The sequence below is a fragment of the Coregonus clupeaformis genome, chromosome 35, assembly GCF_020615455.1.
Source record: "Coregonus clupeaformis isolate EN_2021a chromosome 35, ASM2061545v1, whole genome shotgun sequence".
NCBI classification, from domain to species: Eukaryota; Metazoa; Chordata; class Actinopteri; order Salmoniformes; family Salmonidae; genus Coregonus; species Coregonus clupeaformis.
The window spans coordinates 4,476,569-4,497,172 of NC_059226.1; the positions used below are offsets into that span (position 1 = coordinate 4,476,569).

At 45.6% G+C, this 20,604-nt stretch overlaps 1 protein-coding gene across 4 annotated transcripts in view; it reads right to left on the reverse strand.

Moving 5' to 3' along the window:
- LOC121551712 (drebrin) overlaps window positions 1-2,087 on the reverse strand; it is a 121,311-nt gene extending 119,224 nt beyond the window's left edge. For 2 of the 4 annotated variants that reach the window (XM_041864433.2, XM_041864431.2), the window contains exon 1: window positions 1,913-2,087. In XM_041864433.2, coding sequence (XP_041720367.1) covers window positions 1,913-1,995 — 83 coding nt within the window. In that variant the 5' untranslated portion in view covers window positions 1,996-2,087. The remainder of the gene's footprint in view (window positions 1-1,912) is intronic. The other 2 variants (XM_041864434.2, XM_041864435.2) reach the window with 2 other exon arrangements.
- Window positions 2,088-20,604: the final 18,517 nt, after the last annotated feature.

The window sequence follows — 20,604 nt, forward strand, 5'->3', positions numbered from 1 at the left end:
GTTTGTATTAAACTTTTATTTTATGTCTGTTTTGAGTATCTATTGTCAAGTCAGTCAGTGGCTTGTCAATTCAGTCACTGATGGCTAACCCCCTTAAGATCTGAAAAAATATTGTAATCACTTCAATATATGCTTAAACAATTGAAGTAAGGGATAATGTTTGCATTATAAATGTTTTCGGTTCTAAATCTACAAAAACATGCCAAAAAATGCTAACGAAATTAGCCCTGGAGCATTTAATAGTGCTATAAAACTCAAATAAATTTAGATTTGTTTTACATATTTGAATCATCTTTAAAAACTTGTTGGACAATAATTGTAAAACAAATAATGCCTTTTATGGTGTCTGATGTAGTTGACATAAATCCAGTTAGTTGCATTTTATGAAAAATATGTACAAATTAGGTTGTTCCTTTACATGGTGTGATAGACCAAAGTATCATCTATCAAAATATATATTTCAAATGTTGTTAATATTAAGACAAATATTTGAGATTGTGCCTTCTTTTAAGAATCCCTGAGCTCTAAAACACCAACATTTTGTCTCAGCATTATGGCAAAATATGTAAAAATATGTAAAATACCATGAGACCGCTATAAAACTGCGATTTCTGTCTGCCCCATGGCAGCAACAACAAACAAAAAAGGATAGCCCTTGCGCGAAAACTGTGCTACGCCACTGGCTACAGACTGATTAAGTATTGATTTGTTTCTTCAACCAGAGAAACATTAGGTCAGGCATATTTTATACATAAAGTGATGGACATGAAAGCAGATATGTTGTCGATTATTCAATCAGATCACTCTGTATAAGTCTATAGAGAAAAGGCACATGCTCTGAAAATGTTTTTTTATGTATTTCCTTGAAATATAGCAATTATCTTTCTAGCTGGAAAAAGATAACTTAAGCTGTTTCGCTTAGAGTCGAGCTCAATGCCTACTCATATTCTAGCCTACCCTCTTCAAAAGAGAAGATAGGATCATCAGTGGACTTCAATGGGTGCAGCCTTTCAGAATGTTTCACTCTTGCTGCCATAGCCAAGTAAATCCAGCTGGTTTTGTAGGTGAAATAATAATCCACTGACCACTGTGTATCCATTTCCACACAAAGGAAAGACAAACGCCTCCGCATTGACACAAGGCCCGATGGAATGTGTGGATAATGCACACGGGACCTTCGCTCACTCAGTAGGCTATGAGTTTATACTCCATCCCATTTACAAACGTTCCCCTCCCAACAGGGCCAAACGAGCAGTTACATCGCGTATAATGAAAGGAAGAAAGAAGAGGAAGCAGGGCCGGTCACATTGAGCGTTGATAGATTGACACTTAACGCCTTGCTCCTCTCCACCATTGCTCGTTGCGATGCAAGAACGCTACATATGCCATGTGCAAATTGAGATGTAAAAATGGTGAGAACGGTATGCGATTGCAAAAGGGGAAAGCACGGAGATACTCTCAACATTTAAACCTTTTCAGGGGCTCCCCACAACGCACAGTGGCTGGAACAGACATTAAGACGGTGATACAAAGTAAAAACTCGTTCTGAACAAACAATGAATACCCACCCACCTTCTTACTCAATAGTTAATCATTGCGCACATTGCCTGCTGCTTTTCTGAATTAGGAGCAGGGACCGGTGTGTGAATTGTTCTGCTCTGAACAGTTGCACATTTCAGCACTTTGAGGGATTTTATTATATAAAATACATTTTTCCCTGGGCCGAACCCCTTAATCTGACAGGTTGCAATATAACGGGTCCATTCCAAAGCTATCTACTTGAAAATGTATCAACCTGCACCATAAATCGTTATATAGTAACCTTTACCCCGCGCGTCAACTATTAAAGCCCGCAATAAAAACACTTAAAGCCGATGAGCCATGATATAGAAGGGATGTTCAATTGACTTACCAGTCGGTGGACGAGGTCTCGTTGATAACATCCTGGTAGGCTGTTAGAAGGGCAAGTCTGTTCTTGCTGAGATTCACAGCCATGTTGCTGTCTCTGCAATCATCCAGACCGGTGTAATACTGTAATGGAAGTAAAGAAGAGGATAGAGAGCGAGAGTGACACTGCGCAGTAGAGAGAGAGGGAGGGGAGGGGAGGGGAGGGGAGGGGGGGCTTCTGAGTGGAAGAACAAAGACAGTGCAGCGCTTTAGCCCCGCAAGCTGCGTGGTCCTAGTGCGAAATTTTCACCGGCCTCTATAAACAAACAATGCTAGGTCCTAGCGCCTCAGAGACCATCACTGGCCTGCACCGTCAGCACTACACAGTGATCTGACCTGGCCTGACATGGAGTGACTACCAAGACCTAACAAAGACCAGTGAAATGACAAGTCAAATAATTTATTTCTGAACAATATAGCCTACAGGAATGGGGGTCTAACTAACAGTAGAGAGGGGGCTTCGATTATTAGACACACAATAATCAGGGGTTGGAACATAATGCTGGACCGAAGTCATATTTTTGACACTTTGACAAACTACATTCATATTACTCCTCTTCATAACTTGCTCTCTGATAGAAACAGCCCAATATTTAATGGCTGTTGTTGTTGTTTTATGCTTTGTCTGGCACTGGCTGTTTCCCCAGAGATGGGTTTGCTGTCTGGGCCTAACTGTGGAAAAGAGACGCGCCCTAAAGCCCCCAGGCCTCCAGACTGTAGCTAGCTGAAACTTTCCTCAGAGTGGGAACGTTTTACTGGCAAATAACAGGCGCAATCAGGCCGTGATAGTACCACATCCGACCCAGTCTGGAGTGTGTGTCTGGGATGAGAAATGTGTCAGTGTGTTATTGCGTCATCGTGCCCCTGGAGCTCTCTGAGTGAGCAACCCAAACCCTGAGGACTAGGAGAGTCTGTACTGTACTGTATGCAGATTTGTTGGCTGGTAATTGGGATATAGACCCTAGAGCACAGTCTGGGTCTACAGTGTATTATTGAGTGCAGTCCAAAGCAGGCCAGTGTGTCAGATAGAGTAGGATGGTGTTACCCTTAGACACTGATCTAAGGTCAGTTTTGTATTTTTGCTCCTAATGGTTAAGGTTACAGTTTGGGGAGGGTAAGCTGATCCTAGATCTGTGCCTACGGGCAACTCCTACACAGACAGTGTTGGACGGACCCTCAGGGGCAGTCTCAGTGCTTTGCTTCCAGCAGTTTTATAGCTAATCTCATGCTATTCTACACATTTTGCAATAAGTCTGAAATAATGTTTAATTTTTAAAGCGAATTTCCTGCAACTCTACAGAGAAACGTGAATTTATAGCTAATCTCATGCTATTCTACACATTAAGGCTGAGAGAATTGTGCATTTTTAGAGCTAATTTCCTGTAATTCATATTTTTTTTGCCATGTCTTATGATTTTTTTATATGCAGCAGCTATTCTTCCTGGGGTCCAAAACACATTAAGGCATTCTCAAATTGTTCCAAGATCATTAAGTAGTTCTGAGCGATTAACCGAAATGTAGTTTTTTCGGTTATTGAACAACTAATTGACCGACGTTGGTTCAATGACTTGAATTCCATTCAGTTCGTTTCTATAGAGAGAAATCAAATAATTCACGAGCGAAAACAAGTCAAGAACTATGTGGGACGCTGGGATGAAGGGAATTGTAGTTTTCATTAAGCAAATATTCAACCTAGTTCAGAGCAGAAAAATGGGTAATTAACTACAATGACCATAATCCATTACACCTGTTCTTTCCGGCTCGGACAGAGATGGGCTGTGTTCGAGAGGATCAAAACCGTAATACTGTATATCATGGGTAAATTGTGATTTGTTATTTATGATGGAAGGTGATTTGTAGATCAGTCAGTCGGCAGTCGCCTGCACTGTCGGCTGCAATGTCGAACAAACCCATGGACACACTTTGGCTGCGTTTACACAGGCAGCCCAATTATGATCTTTCTTTCACTAATTGGTCTTTTGACCAATCACATCAGATCTTTTCACATCAGATAATTTTTAGAGCTGATCTGATTGGTCAAAAGACCAATTAGTGAAAAAAATATCAGAATTGGGCTGCCTGAGTAAACGCAGACAAAGTGTGTCCATGGGCTTGTTCGACATTGCAGCCAACAGTGCAGGCGACTGCCTTTTATGCCTGCTATTTTAGGTTAGATACGTAGAGACCGCATACACCGCATGAGAGAGGAACATACAAAACACAATGACGAGAGAGAGGGGTAGAGACAGTTCGTGAAAGTATGCCTTATCTACTTTGAAGAACTAGTCAAATGATTTAGTCAGACAGCTCTGCAGCATACTTAGGCAGGCTAGCTAAATAGGAAGACTAAAGACAGTACAGTATGGGGAGCAGATATAGATAATGTTAGATGGTCATTTTTCAACGTTTTGGCAATTGAATGTTCATTATTTTTGTCTTTGGAATTTCCATTAAAAAGCTCTAAAATCAATTTAATGTCATTATTTCAGAATCCATTTAATGTAAAAAACAAAAATCTAAACCAAAAACCGTAATTAATTTTTTATAATCGAACCAAAACCGAACGGACCTCAGAAAGCACTAATCGCTCAGCACTATCGTTAAGAAAACTTTAATTAAAAATCACAAGAAAACGTTAACGTTCAGAGAACATTCTAAAAATGTTATTTAAAACATATACAGTGCCTTCGGAAAGTATTCAGACCCCTTGACTTTTTCCATATTTTGTTATGTTACAGCCTTATTCTAAAATGGATTAAATAAATAAAAATCCTCAGCAATCTACACACACTACACCATAATGACAAAGCAAAAACAGGTTTTTAGAAATGTTTGCACATTTATAAATAATAAAAAACTGAAATACCTTATTTACATAAGTATTCAGACCCTTTGCTATGAGACTCGAAATTGAGCTCAGGTGCATCCTGTTTCCATTGATCATCCTTGAGATGTTTCTACAACTGGATTGGAGTCCACCTGAGGTAAATTCAATTGATTGGACATGATTTGGAAAGGCACAAACCTGTCTATATAAGGTCCCACAGTTGACAGTGCATGTCAGAGCAAAAACCAAGCCATGAGGTCGAAGGAATTGTACGTAGAGCTCCGAAACAACATTGTGTCGAGGCACAGATCTGGGGAAGGGCAACATTTCTGCAGCTTTGAAGATCCCCAAGAACACAGTGGCCTCCATCATTCTTAAATTGAAGAAGTTTGGAACCACCAAGACTCTTCCTAGAGCTGGCCTGAAAGACCTGAGAGACCTGAAAATAGCTGTGCAGCGACGCTGCCCATCCAACCTGACAGAGCTTGAGAGGATCTGCTGAGAAGAATGGGAGAAACTCCCCAAATACAGGTGTGCCAAGCTTGTAGCGTCATACCCAAGAAGACTTAATGCTGTAATCGCTGCCAAAGGTGCTTCAACAAAGTACTGAGTAAAGGGTCTGAATACTTATGTAAATGTTATATTTCCGGGTTTAAAAATAAATAAATCAGCAAAAAATTATAAACTGTTTTTGCTTTGTCATTATGGGGTATTGTGTGTAGATTGATGAGGGGAAAAAACAACTTAATCCATTTTAGAATAAGGTTGTAACGTAACAAAATGTGGAAAAAGTCAAGGGGTCTGAATACTTTCCGAAGGCACTGTACATTCCATTCTCAGCAACAACAAAACTCTCTCTAAGTTCTATCTTGTTAAATTTGTTCAGGTGTGTTGGTCGCGCACGCTAATTGGCCATACCTGATCTTAATGAGTGCTTGTTTAATTTGAAATGGGGTATGTTTGAATAGACTCAAATGAACAGCTGTGTATACATAAACAAAACATGACACGCTAGCTCCATCCTGGTGGTGCAGTGGACTAATTCCATGGATAGAGAACAGAAGATTGTAGGTTTGCATCTCATTGATGCTGTGTCACAATAAAAATAAAGTGTTTGCATGATTAATGCCTAAGGAAATGAATTTCCATGTGTCATTTCTGTGCTTGGAGTTCAAAAAAGTTAATCCAAAATAAGATAGCAGTGTTATTAAAATTCTTACTGAAACATTCAGTGAACATTTTAAGGAAGTTATTAAAAAACATCAAAATAACCTATAATTTCCGTTCTCAGAGCGTTAACCTATTAAGGATCGGACCCTTTTGCTTTCCAATTTTCACCTAAAATGACATACCCAAATCTAACTGCCTGTAGCTCAGGACCTGAAGCATAGATATGCATTTTCTTGATACCATTTGAAAGGAAACACTTTGAGGTTTGTGGAAATTTGAAATTAATGTAGGAGAATATAACACATTAGATCTGGTAAAAGATAATGCAAACAAAAAAACATGCATTTTCTGTTTTTTGTTTTGTTCCATCATCTTTGAAATGCAAGAGAAAGGCCACAATATAATATTGCAGTTTAGGTGCAATTTAGATTTGGGCCACTAGATGGCAGCTGTGTGGGTGCAAAGTTTCAGATTGATCTAGTGAAGCATTGCAATACTGGACTATTTTGTATGAAGTCTGCCCAAATGTGCCGAATTGGTCAATTGATACATTTTCAAGTACATAACTATAGAGAACATACAAAAATTATATGGTAATACTAAATGTAAGTTTACACACTCCCAGGAATGTCATACATGATGGATCATTAGCTTATACACTAACTTTCACACATCTAGATGGCCGGGCGGGGTGGGTGTGGAGCCAGAGACAGCAGGGGTTCAAACTGTAGAACCCTGTTCCTACATTTGAATATAAAAATGGATTTATCAAACAAAACGATGCTACATTTTATTGCTGGGACCCTTAGCATGAGAAGTCAGAGCAAGATTACTGAATGTAAGTACATTATTTACCTTCAGAGGTGAATGTATCAAACCAGTTGCAGTGATACGTTTTTTGTTGTTGTGCACTCTCCTCAAACAATAGCATGGTATTTTTTCACTGTAATAGCTACTGTAAATTGGACAGTGCAGTTAGATTAACAGGAATTTAAGCTTTCTGCCCATATAAGACATGTCTATGTCCTGGAAAGTTTGCTGTTACTTACAACAGTCATGCTAATCACATTAGCGCACGTTAGCTCAACCATCCCGTATACGGGACACTGATCCCGTAGAGGTTAATAAAACTTCCCAAGAAAACTTTAAAGGAACCAGAGTAAAATGTTCTCAGAACTTCCCTGCAACTTAAAAATAAATGTTCCCAGAACAGGCAAAATGTTAATTTCTGTTCTGAGAACGTTTAAAAAAACATTCAGTTTTACCGGTCAGGAAACAGATGGCTTTATTCCCACAACCAATGTGAAACCAAAAACATACATTCCCACAACTTCCAATGAACCAAATGTGCTAGCTGGGCCCATATACACTGCTCAAAAAAATAAAGGGAACACTTAAACAACACAATGTAACTCCAAGTCAATCACACTTCTGTGAAATCAAACTGTCCACTTAGGAAGCAACACTGATTGACAATACATTTCACATGCTGTTGTGCAAATGGAATAGACAACAGGTGGAAATTATAGGCAATTAGCAAGACACCCCCCAATAAAGGACTGGTTTTGCAGGTGGTGACCACAGACCACTTCTCAGTTCCTATGCTTCCTGGCTGATGTTTTGGTCACTTTTGAATGCTGGCGGTGCTTTCACTCTAGTGGTAGCATGAGACGGAGTCTACAACCCACACAAGTGGCTCAGGTAGTGCTGCTCATCCAGGATGGCACATCAATGCGAGCTGTGGCAAGAAGGTTTGCTGTGTCTGTCAGCGTAGTGTCCAGAGCATGGAGGCGCTACCAGGAGACAGGCCAGTACATCAGGAGACGTGGAGGAGGCCGTAGGAGGGCAACAACCCAGCAGCAGGACCGCTACCTCCGCCTTTGTGCAAGGAGGAGCAGGAGGAGCACTGCCAGAGCCCTGCAAAATGACCTCCAGCAGGCCACAAATGTGCATGTGTCTGCTCAAAGCGGTCAGAAACAGACTCCATGAGGGTGGTATGAGGGCCCGACGTCCACAGGTGGGGGTTGTGCTTACAGCCCAACACCGTGCAGGACGTTTGGCATTTACCAGAGAACACCAAGATTGGCAAATTCGCCACTGGCGCCCTGTGCTCTTCACAGATGAAAGCAGGTTCACACTGAGCACATGTGACAGACGTGACAGAGTCTGGAGACGCCGTGGAGAACGTTCTGCTGCCTGCAACATCCTCCAGCATGACCGGTTTGGCGGTGGGTCAGTCATGGTGTGGTGTGGCATTTCTTTGCGGGGCCGCACAGCCCTCCATGTGCTCGCCAGAGGTAGCCTGACTGCCATTAGGTACCGAGATGAGATCCTCAGACCCCTTGTGAGACCATATGCTGGTGCGGTTGGCCCTGGGTTCCTCCTAATGCAAGACAATGCTAGACCTCATGTGGCTGGAGTGTGTCAGCAGTTCCTGCAAGAGGAAGGCATTGATGCTATGGACTGGCCCGCCCGTTCTCCAGACCTGAATCCAATTGAGCACATCTGGGACATCATGTCTCGCTCCATCCACCAACGCCACATTGCACCACAGACTGTCCAGGAGTTGGCGGATGCTTTAGTCCAGGTCTGGGAGGAGATCCCTCAGGAGACCATCCGCCACCTCATCAGGAGCATGCCCAGGCGTAGGGAGGTCATACAGGCACGTGGAGGCCACACACACTACTGAGCCTCATTTTGACTTGTTTTAAGGACATTACATCAATGTTGGATAAGCCTGTAGTGTGGTTTTCCACTTTAATTTTGAGGGTGACTCCAAATCCAGACCTCCATGGGTTGATACATTTGATTTCCATTGATAATTTTTGTGTGATTTTGTTGTCAGCACATTCAACTATGTAAAGAAAAAAGTATTTAATAAGATTATTTAATTCATTCAGATCTAGGATGTGTTATTTTAGTGTTCCCTTTATTTTTTTGAGCAGTGTATTTTGTTAGTCACTCTCACTCAGATATCATATGAACATGGCATAATGTCACGGATTCTGCCGAGGCTGCTCCTCCTCCTAGTTCGGGCAGGCTTTGGCGTTCGTCATCCCCGGAGTACTAGCTGCCACCGTTGAATGTTTCTATGTTTGATTGCTTTTGTCTGTCTGTTACACCTGTGTCCGTTTGTGTCTGATTACGTGTTCTATAAGTTGCCTGAGTTGTACTGGTTAGGTTGTGTGTTATTTTTCTCCTGTCCGTAGTGCTGCGTGTTTTTTCTCTGTTTTGTTGTTTTATTGTTTTACGCATAGTTTGCGTAATGGCTCGCCTCTGTTTTGTTTGAGGCCGATCGTTGTATCTTTGCCTTGTGGTTCACAAGTAAACTTTGTTGGACTAAGCTTCGGTGTCCTGCGCCTGACTCCCACACATCATACACCTCAGCCTTGACAGAACAACACACCAGTATGGAGTCAGCAGGAGCAGCGGCGGCACCCAAGTCGCTGGAGGATCGGATCAGCGACCAAGACACCATGATCCGGCAACTTGGGGCCGCCATGAACGAGGTGTCCAACACTCTGCGCCGGTTGGTTACGGGAGAGGTGCCCACGCCTTCCCACACCATACCATCACCAACGGCCAGTCCTCCTCTCCCAGCACCGGAACCCAGTGGCATTCGGCTCTCGCTCCCGAGGGCATATGATGGTTCTGCAGCCGGGTGTCAGGGGTTCCTCCTGCAGGTGGAACTCTACCTGGCCACCATACACCCAGCGCCCTCGGGATACGAGAGCGTCTCCGCCCTCATCTCCTGTCTATCCGGCAAGGCATTGGAGTGGGCCAACGCCGAATGGAGGGGAATAGACGCCGCTACCATCACCTACGCGGAGTTCTCCCGCTGCTTCAGGGCTGTCTTCGATCATCCACCTGAGGGGAAGGCGGCGGGGGAGCGTCTGTTCCACCTCCGACAGGGGAAGAGGAGCGCACAGGAGTTCGCCCTGGAGTTCCGGACTCTAGCGGCAGATGCGGGGTGGAATGAGAGGGCCCTCATCGACCATTACCGGTGTAGCCTACGAGAGGACGTTCGTCGTGAGCTGGCCTGCAGGGACACCAACCTATCCTTCGACCAGTTGGTGGACATCTCCATCCGTCTCGACACCCTGCTGGCTACCCGCGGACGTCCCGAGTGGGGGTCGTCCATTCCACCCTCCAGCACCTCCGAGCCGATTCCCATGGAGCTCGGAGGTGCTGGCGCTAGAGAGGAGGAGAGAGAACCCGAGGGGGGCCATCCCCTGCACCAACTGTGGCCGTGGAGGACACACCGCGGCCAGGTGCTGGGGAGGGTCTCCTGGGAGAGGGGACAACAGGTCACGCACTGGGGAGTCATTTCAGGTGAGTAGGCGCCCCACTTACCCAGAGCTCTCTGTTGGTCACATGAGTATACCTGTGAGGATCAATTTTGTTGATCGTGCATTTTGTTATAGGTTGGGGTCGGGGTTGATCAGAGAAGTCACAGCACCACATAAGATGACGACGCAGGGGGGTCATGAGGAGATCATTCAGTTTTATCTGATTGACTCTCCTGCGTATCCCGTGGTGCTGGGGCTTCCCTGGTTAAGCACCCATGATCCTACCATTGCGTGGCAACAGAGGGCTCTTATGGAGTGGTCTGCCCAGTGTGTAGGGAGATGTCTAGGTGTTTCCTTAGGGGCGACCTCGGTAGAGAGTCCGAACAAAGTGCCCGCAATGCGCATTCCCCCTGAATATGAGGATTTAGCACTTGTGTTCAGCAAAACGAGGGCAACACGGCTACCACCTCATAGACAGGGGGATTGTGCGATAGATCTCCAAACAGGAGCGGCACTTCCACGGAGCCGCGTGTATCCCCTGTCTCAAGAGGAGACAGTGGCTATGGAGACTTACATAGCCGAGTCCTTGGCACAGGGATACATACGGTCCTCCACTTCCCCGGTTTCCTCGAGTTTCTTCTTTGTGAAGAAGAAGGACGGGGGTTTGCGCCCGTGTATTGATTACCGTAGTCTCAATCAGATCACGGTTAAGTACAGTTACCCTCTTCCACTGATTGCGACTATGACAGAATCATTACGCGGAGCGCGGTTCTTCACAAAGTTGGATCTCAGGAGCGCGTACAATCTGGTGCGCATTAGGGAGGGGGATGAATGGAAAACAGCATTTAGCACCACCTCGGGTCATTACGAGTATCTCGTCATGCCATACGGGTTAATGAATGCTCCTTCAGTCTCCAATCCTTTGTTGACGAGATTTTCCGGGACATGCATGGGCAGGGTGTGGTAGTATACATCGACGACATCCTAGTGTACTCTTCTACACGAGCCGAGCATGTAGCCCTGGTGCGCCGAGTGTTGAGGAGACTGTTGGAGCATGACTTGTATGTCAAGGCAGAGAAATGCTTGTTCTTCCAGGAGTCCGTCTCCTTTTTGGGTTATCGGTTGTCCGCGTCTGGTGTGAAGATAGAGGTTGACCGTGTGTCGGCCGTGCGTAATTGGCAAACTCCAACCACTGTAAAAGAGGTGCAGCAGTTTTTGGGTTTTGCTAATTACTACCGGAGGTTTATCCGGGGCTTTGGACAGGTTGCAGCTCCCATTACGTCCCTGCTAAAGGGGGGTCCGGTTCGCTTGCAGTGGTCAGCTGAGGCGGACAGGGCATTTGTCAAACTGAAAAACCTGTTCACCTCGGCTCCGGTGCTGGCGTATCCGGATCCCTCTTTACCATTCCAAGTAGAGGTAGACGCATCCGAGGCCGGTATTGGGGCAATCCTGTCGCAACGGTCCGGCATGCCACCTAAGCTCCGCCCCTGTGCGTTCTATTCTAAGAAGCTCAGCTCGGCGGAGCGTAATTATGACGTAGGGGACAGGGAGCTGTTAGCTGTAGTCCAGGCCCTAAAGGTGTGGAGGCATTGGCTTGAGGGGGCTCAACACCCTTTCCTCATTCTGACTGATCACCGTAACCTGGAGTATATCCGGGCAGCTAGGAGATTTAACCCTCGTCAGGCTAGGTGGAACATGTTCCTGACCCGGTTTGTTTTTAAGATCACATACATCCCAGGGTCCCAGAACGGTAAGGCAGACGCCCTGTCCCGGCGGTATGACACAGAGGAGAGGTCCATTGAGCCTACTCCCATACTGCCGGAGTCTTGTCTGGTGGCTCCGGTGGTGTGGGAGGTCGATGCGGAGATCGAGCGGGCACTGCGTACCGACCCTACTCCCCCCGAGTGTCCTGTGGGGCGGACGTACGTTCCGCTCGAGGTTCGTGATCGCCTTATTTATTGGGCTCATACATCACCCTCCTCTGGACATCCAGGTATTGGCCGGACAGTGCACTGCCTTAGCGTGAAATACTGGTGGCCAACGTTAGCTAGGGATGTGAGGGTTTATGTCTCCTCCTGCTCGGTGTGCGCCCAGTGTAAGGCGCCTAGACATTTGCCCAGGGGAAAGTTACATCCCCTGCCCATTCCACAACGACCATGGTCCCACCTCTCGGTGGATTTTGTGACCGACCTACCCCCCTCCCAGGGGAATACCACCATTTTGGTCGTTGTGGATCGGTTTTCCAAGGCCTGTCGTCTCCTCCCAATGCCGGGTCTCCCTACTGCCCTACAGACCGCTGAGGCCCTATTTACCCACGTGTTCCGGCACTATGTGGTCCCCGAGGATATTGTGTCTGACCGAGGTCCCCAGTTCACCTCCAGAGTCTGGGGGGCGTTCATGGAACGCTTGGGAGTCTCGGTGAGCCTTACCTCGGGGTACCACCCAGAAAGCAATGGGCAGGTTGAACGAGTCAACCAGGATGTGGGTAGGTTTCTGAGGTCCTATTGCCAGGGCCGGCCGGAGGAGTGGTCTAGGTATATCCCCTGGGCAGAGATGGCCCAGAACTCTCTCCGCCACTCCTCCACCAATTTAACACCTTTCCTGTCACGGTTAACTAAGCCAGAACCCAGAAGCAGACCAGGACAAGGTACGTGGAGACAAAGGTGAGTGTTTATTAATAGATTCCGAGTGAGGCTGAATAATCCAGGGAACAGAGCGGGTGGCGTGGATGGGTTGTTGAGGGTGCAGTGGTTGGTCCGGTACTGGCTTGGCAGCCGCCGACCATCAGGCAGAGGTTGGGTGAAGGTTCCGGGTGAGAGATGTTCATGGCTAACGATCCGGCAGGAACTGGATGTTGGGCCAGAGCCTAAGAAGGGTGATGATCAGGACCAGGTGTGCAGATTGCTGATGGGATGCAGGTGCGGAAAACAAGAGCGCTCCCCGGAGCGTTCCCGAACCCTCGGGAAACTGGAGATTACGAACAGGAACACTAGTCACCAGACAGGACCCGACTCAGACAGCCGGGATCGTCACATTTCCAGTGTGTTTTAGGTTATCAGCCGGTCCTGGCACCATGGCACGAGAGCCAGATCGAGGCCCCTGCGGTGGATGAGTGGATTCGGCGCTCGGAGGAGACGTGGGACGCTGCCCATGTCCATCTGCAGCGGGCCATCCGTCAACAAAAGGCGAGCGCCGATCGCCACCGCAGTGAGGGACCGGTATACGCACCGGGAGATCGAGTCTGGCTCTCGACTCGAAACCTGCCCCTCCGCCTGCCCTGCCGGAAGCTGGGTCGGCAGTTTGTGGGGCCCTTTAAAGTCCTGAGAAGATTGAACGAGGTGTGTTACAGGTTACAACTGCCTAGTGAGTACAAGAATATTAACCCCTCGTTCCATGTGTCTCTTCTCAGGCCGGTGGTAGCTGGCCCACTCCAAGAACATGAGATAGGAGAGACCCCTCCGCCCCCTTTGGACATCGAGGGGGCCCCGGCGTACAGGGTCCGGACCATCTTGGACTCGAGGCGCCGGATGAGTGGTCTCAGTATCTCGTGGAGTGGGAGGGGTACGGTCCGGAGGAACGGTGCTGGGTGCCTAGGAGGGACATCCTAGATCCATCCCTCCTGACGGAGTTCCACCGTGGGCATCCCACGCGCCCGGGTCCGCGTCCTCCTGGCCGTCCCCGAGGCCGGGGTCGCGCACACGGCTGGAGCCGCGCGTCAAGGGGGGGTACTGTCACGGATTCTGCCGAGGCTGCTCCTCCTCCTAGTTCGGGCAGGCTTGGCGTTGCGTCGTCCCCGGAGTACTAGCTGCCACCGTTGAATGTTTCTATGTTTGATTGCTTTTGTCTGTCTGTTACACCTGTGTCCGTTTGTGTCTGATTACGTGTTCTATAAGTTGCCTGAGTTGTACTGGTTAGGTTGTGTGTTGTTTTTCTCCTGTCCGTAGTGCTGCGTGTTTTTTCTCTGTTTTATTGTTTTACGCATAGTTTGCGTAATGGCTCGCCTCTGTTTTGTTTGAGGCCGATCGTTGTATCTTTGCCTTGTGGTTCACAAGTAAACTTTGTTGGACTAAGCTTCGGTGTCCTGCGCCTGACTCCCACACATCATACACCTCAGCCTTGACACATAAGTGGCACAATGTGTAGAATTGCAGGATATTAGCTTTAAAACTGCAACATTTTCTCTCCGCCCCATGGCAAAATGAGTAGAATCGCATGAAATTTGTTTTAAAACAGCAAAATGTCTCTCTGTCCCATGGAAAAATTTGTAAAATTGTAAAATAAAATGGCTTTGAATCTGCAACATTTTCTCTATGCCCTATGGCAAAATGTGTAGAATTGCAGGACGTTAACTTTAAAGCTGCCCCATTTTCTCTCCTCTGCCAAGAGGGAGGCTGCTACAATGTTTTGTCATGGGGTGGGTGGGGGGCAACCAAATCTCACCTAGGGCCCCCAAAAAGCTAGAAATGGCTCTGGTTCCCAGGCCTCATTGGCTCAACTTACACATACTTCTGCCAGCCCTACCAGCACAGGGCCAGGGAACTGTCACTCAGAACACAACACGGGACAGGACGTGTCTAGCATCCATGAGAGAAACTAACAGGTAAATGGTCAATGGACATAGCAGTAGCACTTTACATCACAGCACGGAATAAACTGTTAATAATATGGTAATAGTATGTCTCTTGTATACATACGTTCCATCTCCACATCAATGACCCTCATACGACACATGCTCACGCCCCTCCACACACACCCCTCCTTCCTTACTGTCTCATCATATGAGGATCTGTGTTTGGCCCCGAGCGACCACCCTCCCCTGCCTGTTAAATGGGTTAACGTTAATTAATTCTCATCCATCCGGTCCTCAGTGTCTCCTGCAGACGGCTAAGGTACCAATTATTTTCACTGGTGATGGTGATTGTTCTCAGGGAAGACATCTGTCCGGCAGAGACTGGGCTGGGATCCAACGTCCAGGATTCTCCAGCAGCAACATGCATACATTGGGTGTGTGAGAGTGTGTTTGGGTGGGATCGTGGTATGTGTGTGTGTGTGTTGGCCTCAGTGCCCAAAGCTCACACCCGGTCTTAAATGGAGCAGCAGGGTATTGAGCCAGCAGCTCCATACAGCGCTCTGACACCAAGCTCTCATTTCTAATGGAGTCTTTGAATGGCCAAATTACTCTGTCAGGGCTGAAGGGAGGAGAATACAGCAGCTTTTGCATCAAGCTCAAACTGAATTACACATCACAAACTAGTTCATTTAATCTGTCACTAGGGCCGAAAGTGGAAATAAATACCATAGCATTAGAATTGTATTTATTTATTTTTATTTTACCTTTATTTAACTAGGCAAGTCAGTTAAGAACAAATTCTTATTTACAATGACGGCCTACACCGGCCAAACCCGGATGACGCTGGGCCAATTGTCCGCCGCCCTACGGGACTCCCAATCACGGCCGGTTGTGATACAGCCTGGAATCGAACCAGGGGGTCTGTAGTGACGCCTCAAGCACTGAGATGCAGTGCCTTAGACCACTGCGCCACTCAGGAGCCCGAGAATGAGGAATTATAATTCATTTCTCGTATTTGATCAAAGTAACATGATTTCATATTAATTCAGAGTACTTGTAACTGGGCTGGAGAAACAGAGGGAGTTTGAGGACAATAAGCAGCTTGTTCTGACTATAACAGAGTGGTATTGATTTATTGATCTGGTTCTATTTGAGGAAGTCTGGAGGGTGAAGGGGAGAGACGGCAGGTGGACAAAGACAAAAGGCTTTAGTTTCAACTCACATCTCCACTCTACACACACTCTGAGTACCCTGGTCCCAGAACTTTGTGCTTTAGCCAAGTCCTCTGACTATAAGGGATGAGGACCATATCCTTAGAACAGTCTACCACAACTGACACATAGGCAGGCAGGCAGGCACAAACAACAATTTTCTATCCCTGACTCACCCTCACATCTGACTGTGTTTGTGTCCAAGAGGAAAACAATCGCAGGGTGTCCTTATAAGTCTTGCTCAGACACAGGCCCCGCTGAACGCTCTCTCTCTCACTCTCTCTCTGCTGCCATGGAGAACAGACAGATGGTTGATGTGCCTGAAACACACACTAAATAAATGCTTGTTGCAACCACCAGGAGAAAAAAAGACACTTCATTTTGTCAGACATCCCTTCTTCTGTGCTTTATTTTCCACATAAGACAATTTTCCCCTTGGGGACATTAAAGTTAATCCTATCCTATAATGAACAAAGACTAACGTCAAAGTAGTGGCCCAAGAGAGGAAAAAATATAAAAGGCAAACTTTTTGTAAGTTCATTTGAAATACTATTTTTAGAGGCAGGGATCGTAATCTTGCACTTAATGAAGCGTTTAGTGTTACTTCAGTCAACACAACCTTAGTCAAGTGTGGAGAAAATGCATGCCGTCTGAGAGTCTCAGTCTCAGGCCAGCCTCACAGAACTAATATTTATGACTCCCAAAGGGTTAACTTCTTGCTGTGCAGGAAAAATACAATCCACTTACCAGACCAGTGAAGCCTGGACTCATAGAGAGCGTTCTAAATTGGAAAACAGAATTGGACCACAGATAGTAGCTGAATGACAGGAATTTCAGTACTAGACAAAAACGGCTCCAAAAATGCAGGCCAGCCAGCCAGGCAGCCTCTCTGCATGCAATCCCTGTTACAGAAATCAAGACAAAAAGTGACCCTTGTCCATGCCATGGCTAAATGGACAATAACACATCTCTGCCCATACCTGAACCCCAGTTAACTCTCTACTGGGTGGTGCCCAGAACAACAGAGCAATGTTCTGGTGGCTTCTGGAATGTGTTCATTTCCTCTTTGCTGTGACTGTTTACACTAAATGTCCAGCCTAGCTGTGGCATTGAATACAGGAGCCGCTTCCATCAACAGGAATGCAGCTTGTGTCTGTGATATGGAAAAGTATGCAAGTATTCGTGTGCTTGTGGGACATTAAATTAATTCACAGGGGTGGAGAATAAAGAATACACTAAAGCAATGCTAGGCCTACTGAAAGTCAATTTGATATATTTTTTAAAATAATTGCTTGCTCCCCCCACACATCATAGCTATTTTGACACATGCCCAAGTGCAAAGCCTACTGAAGTGCCTATCTATTCTTTGTGAATCCAGATCTCTGGGCTGTTAAATTATTTAATATATCTGCACTGATATTTTTAGAGTTGTAGCAAACTCAGCAGCTACTTCTGTAGTGCAGAATATCCTTCCTCCCCTCCAGGACTGTAGAATGCAGTCCGGCCTCTCATAGAACAGGCTGACCTTTGGGCTCCATCTAGTGGTCAATTTATGAAACTGTGGAGAATCTCCATTGAAACAGCTTTTTAGTCCAGGATTAGTCTATCTGTGTCTGGCAAAACAGCCCCTAAAAGATTTACACTGAGTATACCTAACATTTTGAACACCTTCCTAATATTGAGTTGCCCTTTTGCCCTCAGAACAGCCTCAATTTGTCAGGGCATTGACTCTACAAGGTGTCGAAGGCGTTCCACAGGGATGCTGGGCCATGTTGACGCCAATGCTTCCCAGTTGTGTCAAGTTGTCTGGATGTCCTTTGGGTGGTGGACCAATCTTGATACACACGGTAAACTGTTGAGCGTGAAAAACCCAGCAGCGTTGCAGTTCGACACAAACAGGTGCGCCTGGCACCTACTACCATGCCCCCGTTCAAAGGCACTTAAATATTTTGTCTTGCCCATTCACCCTCAACGGCGCACACACAATCCATGACTCAAGGCTTAAAAATCCTTCTTTAACCTGTCTCCTCCCCTTCGTCTACACTGACTGAAGTGATTTTAACAATACTGGATCATAGCGGTCACCTGGATTCACCTGGCCAGTCTGTCATGGAAAGAGATGTTCTTAATGTTTTATATACAGTGGGGAAAACAATTATTTAGTCAGCCACCAATTGTGCATGTTCTCCCACTTAAAAAGATGAGAGAGGCCTGTAATTTTCATCATAGGTACACGTCAACTATGACAGACAAATTGAGAAAAATAAATCCAGAAAATCACATTGTAGGATTTTTTATGAATTTATTTGCAAATTATGGTGGAAAATAAGTATTTGGTCACCTACAAACAAGCAAGATTTCTGGCTCTCACAGACCTGTAACTTCTTCTTTAAGAGGCTCCTCTGTCCTCCACGCGTTACCTGTATTAATGGCACCTGTTTGAACTTGTTATCAGTATGAAAGACACCTGTCCACAACCTCAAACAGTCACACTCCAAACTCCACTATGGCCAAGACCAAAGAGCTGTCAAAGGACACCAGAAACAAAATTGTAGACCTGCACCAGGCTGGGAAGACTGAATCTGCAATAGGTAAGCAGCTTGGTTTGAAGAAATCAACTGTGGGAGCAATTATTAGGAAATGGAAGACATACAAGACCACTGATAATCTCCCCTCGATCTGGGGCTCCACGCAAGATCTCACCCTGTGGGGTCAAAATGATCACAAGAACGGTGAGCAAAAATCCCAGAACCACACGGGGGGACCTAGTGAATGACCTGCAGAGAGCTGGGACCAAAGTAACAAAGCCTACCATCAGTAACACACTACGCCGCCAGGGACTCAAATCCTGCAGTGCCAGACGTGTCCCCCTGCTTAAGCCAATACATGTCCAGGCCCGTCTGAAGTTTGCTAGAGTGCATTTGGATGATCCAGAAGAGGATTGGGAGAATTTCATAAGGTCAGATGAAACCAAAATATAACTTTTTGGTAAAAACTCAACTCGTCGTGTTTGGAGGACAAAGAATGCTGAGTTGCATCCAAAGAACACCATACCTACTGTGAAGCATGGGGGTGGAAACATCATGCTTTGGGGCTGTTTTTCTGCAAAGGGACCAGGACGACTGATCCGTGTAAAGGAAAGAATGAATGGGGCCATGTATCGTGAGATTTTGAGTGAAAACCTCCTTCCATCAGCAAGGTCATTGAAGATGAAACGTGGCTGGGTCTTTCAGCATGACAATGATCCCAAACACACCGCCCGGCCAACGAAGGAGTGGCTTCGTAGAAGCATTTCAAGGTCCTGGAGTGGCCTAGCCAGTCTCCAGATCTCAACCCCATAGAAAATCTTTGGAGGGGAGTTGAAAGTCCATGTTGCCCAGCGACAGCCCCAAAACATCACTGCTCTAGAGGAGATCTGCATGGAGGAATGGGCCAAAATACCAGCAACAGTGTGTGAAAACCTTGTGAAGACTTACAGAAAACGTTTGACCTGTGTCATTGCCAACAAAGGGTATATAACAAAGTATTGAGAAACTTTTGTTATTGACCAAATACTTATTTTCCACCATAATTTGCAAATAAAATCATAAAAAATCCTACAATGTGATTTTCTGGAATTTTTTCCCTCATTTTGTCTGTCATAGTTGACGTGTACCTATGATGAAAATTACAGGCCTCTCATCTTTTTAAGTGGGAGAACTTGCACAATTGGTGGCTGACTAAATACTTTTTCCCCCCACTGTACTCAAGTGTATATACTCGTACAAAAATCTGCAACCCCCAGCTTTTAACAGATACATCTTTAATATAAATATACAGTGTTAAAACAAATGGTTGAAACTACCATATAATCAATTGAGTACAGGAGTCAAGATGTGGCATGGCACTGGCCATACTCAAATACACAGAGAAAGGAATACCAGAGAGATTTCTTCCATGAACAAGATGAGCTCAACTGATACACAGATTTAAATAGAAACATAACTACATGACATTAACTATGTAGCAGGTGTTCAAGTAATAAAACAAGCAGGGAAAGGAAGGGGGAAAGAAAAGCCAGTTGATCTGAGGCAACTGCAAATCAATTCCATATGCTGATTTCTTATTTTCTAAGAATTGTGACCATCCATATTTAAAGTCCACCATAGTTGAATGAAGATACTCTTTTTCCCATTTTAACCATTCCAGAAGTTGGTATACTGTGAACCAACTCAACCAACTAATAAAGTACCAGTCAGATGGTCTGCAAACTACTAAAGGTACAAAATCAGCTTAATATTATTTGTTTGCTCTACATGCATAATTGAATGTAAACATTTGATCTTAAACTCTAAATAATTCAAATAATAATAACATCAAAAAGCTACACAAACTATTTAAGTAAAAGCATTAAATACCTATACAACTCAATGAGGAACTTGTCACACCAAAATGATGTGTAGCTCAACTAGAACATTTTTCCCTCTCACCCAATGGCAGGCATGTGGACTGTTAACCTCAACGGTATGCTGACATTTTTAAACACAAAGAAATAGGTTAGGCTGCAATGAGGATAGATGCTCAATAGAAACAGGTTGAGCCACAACCAGC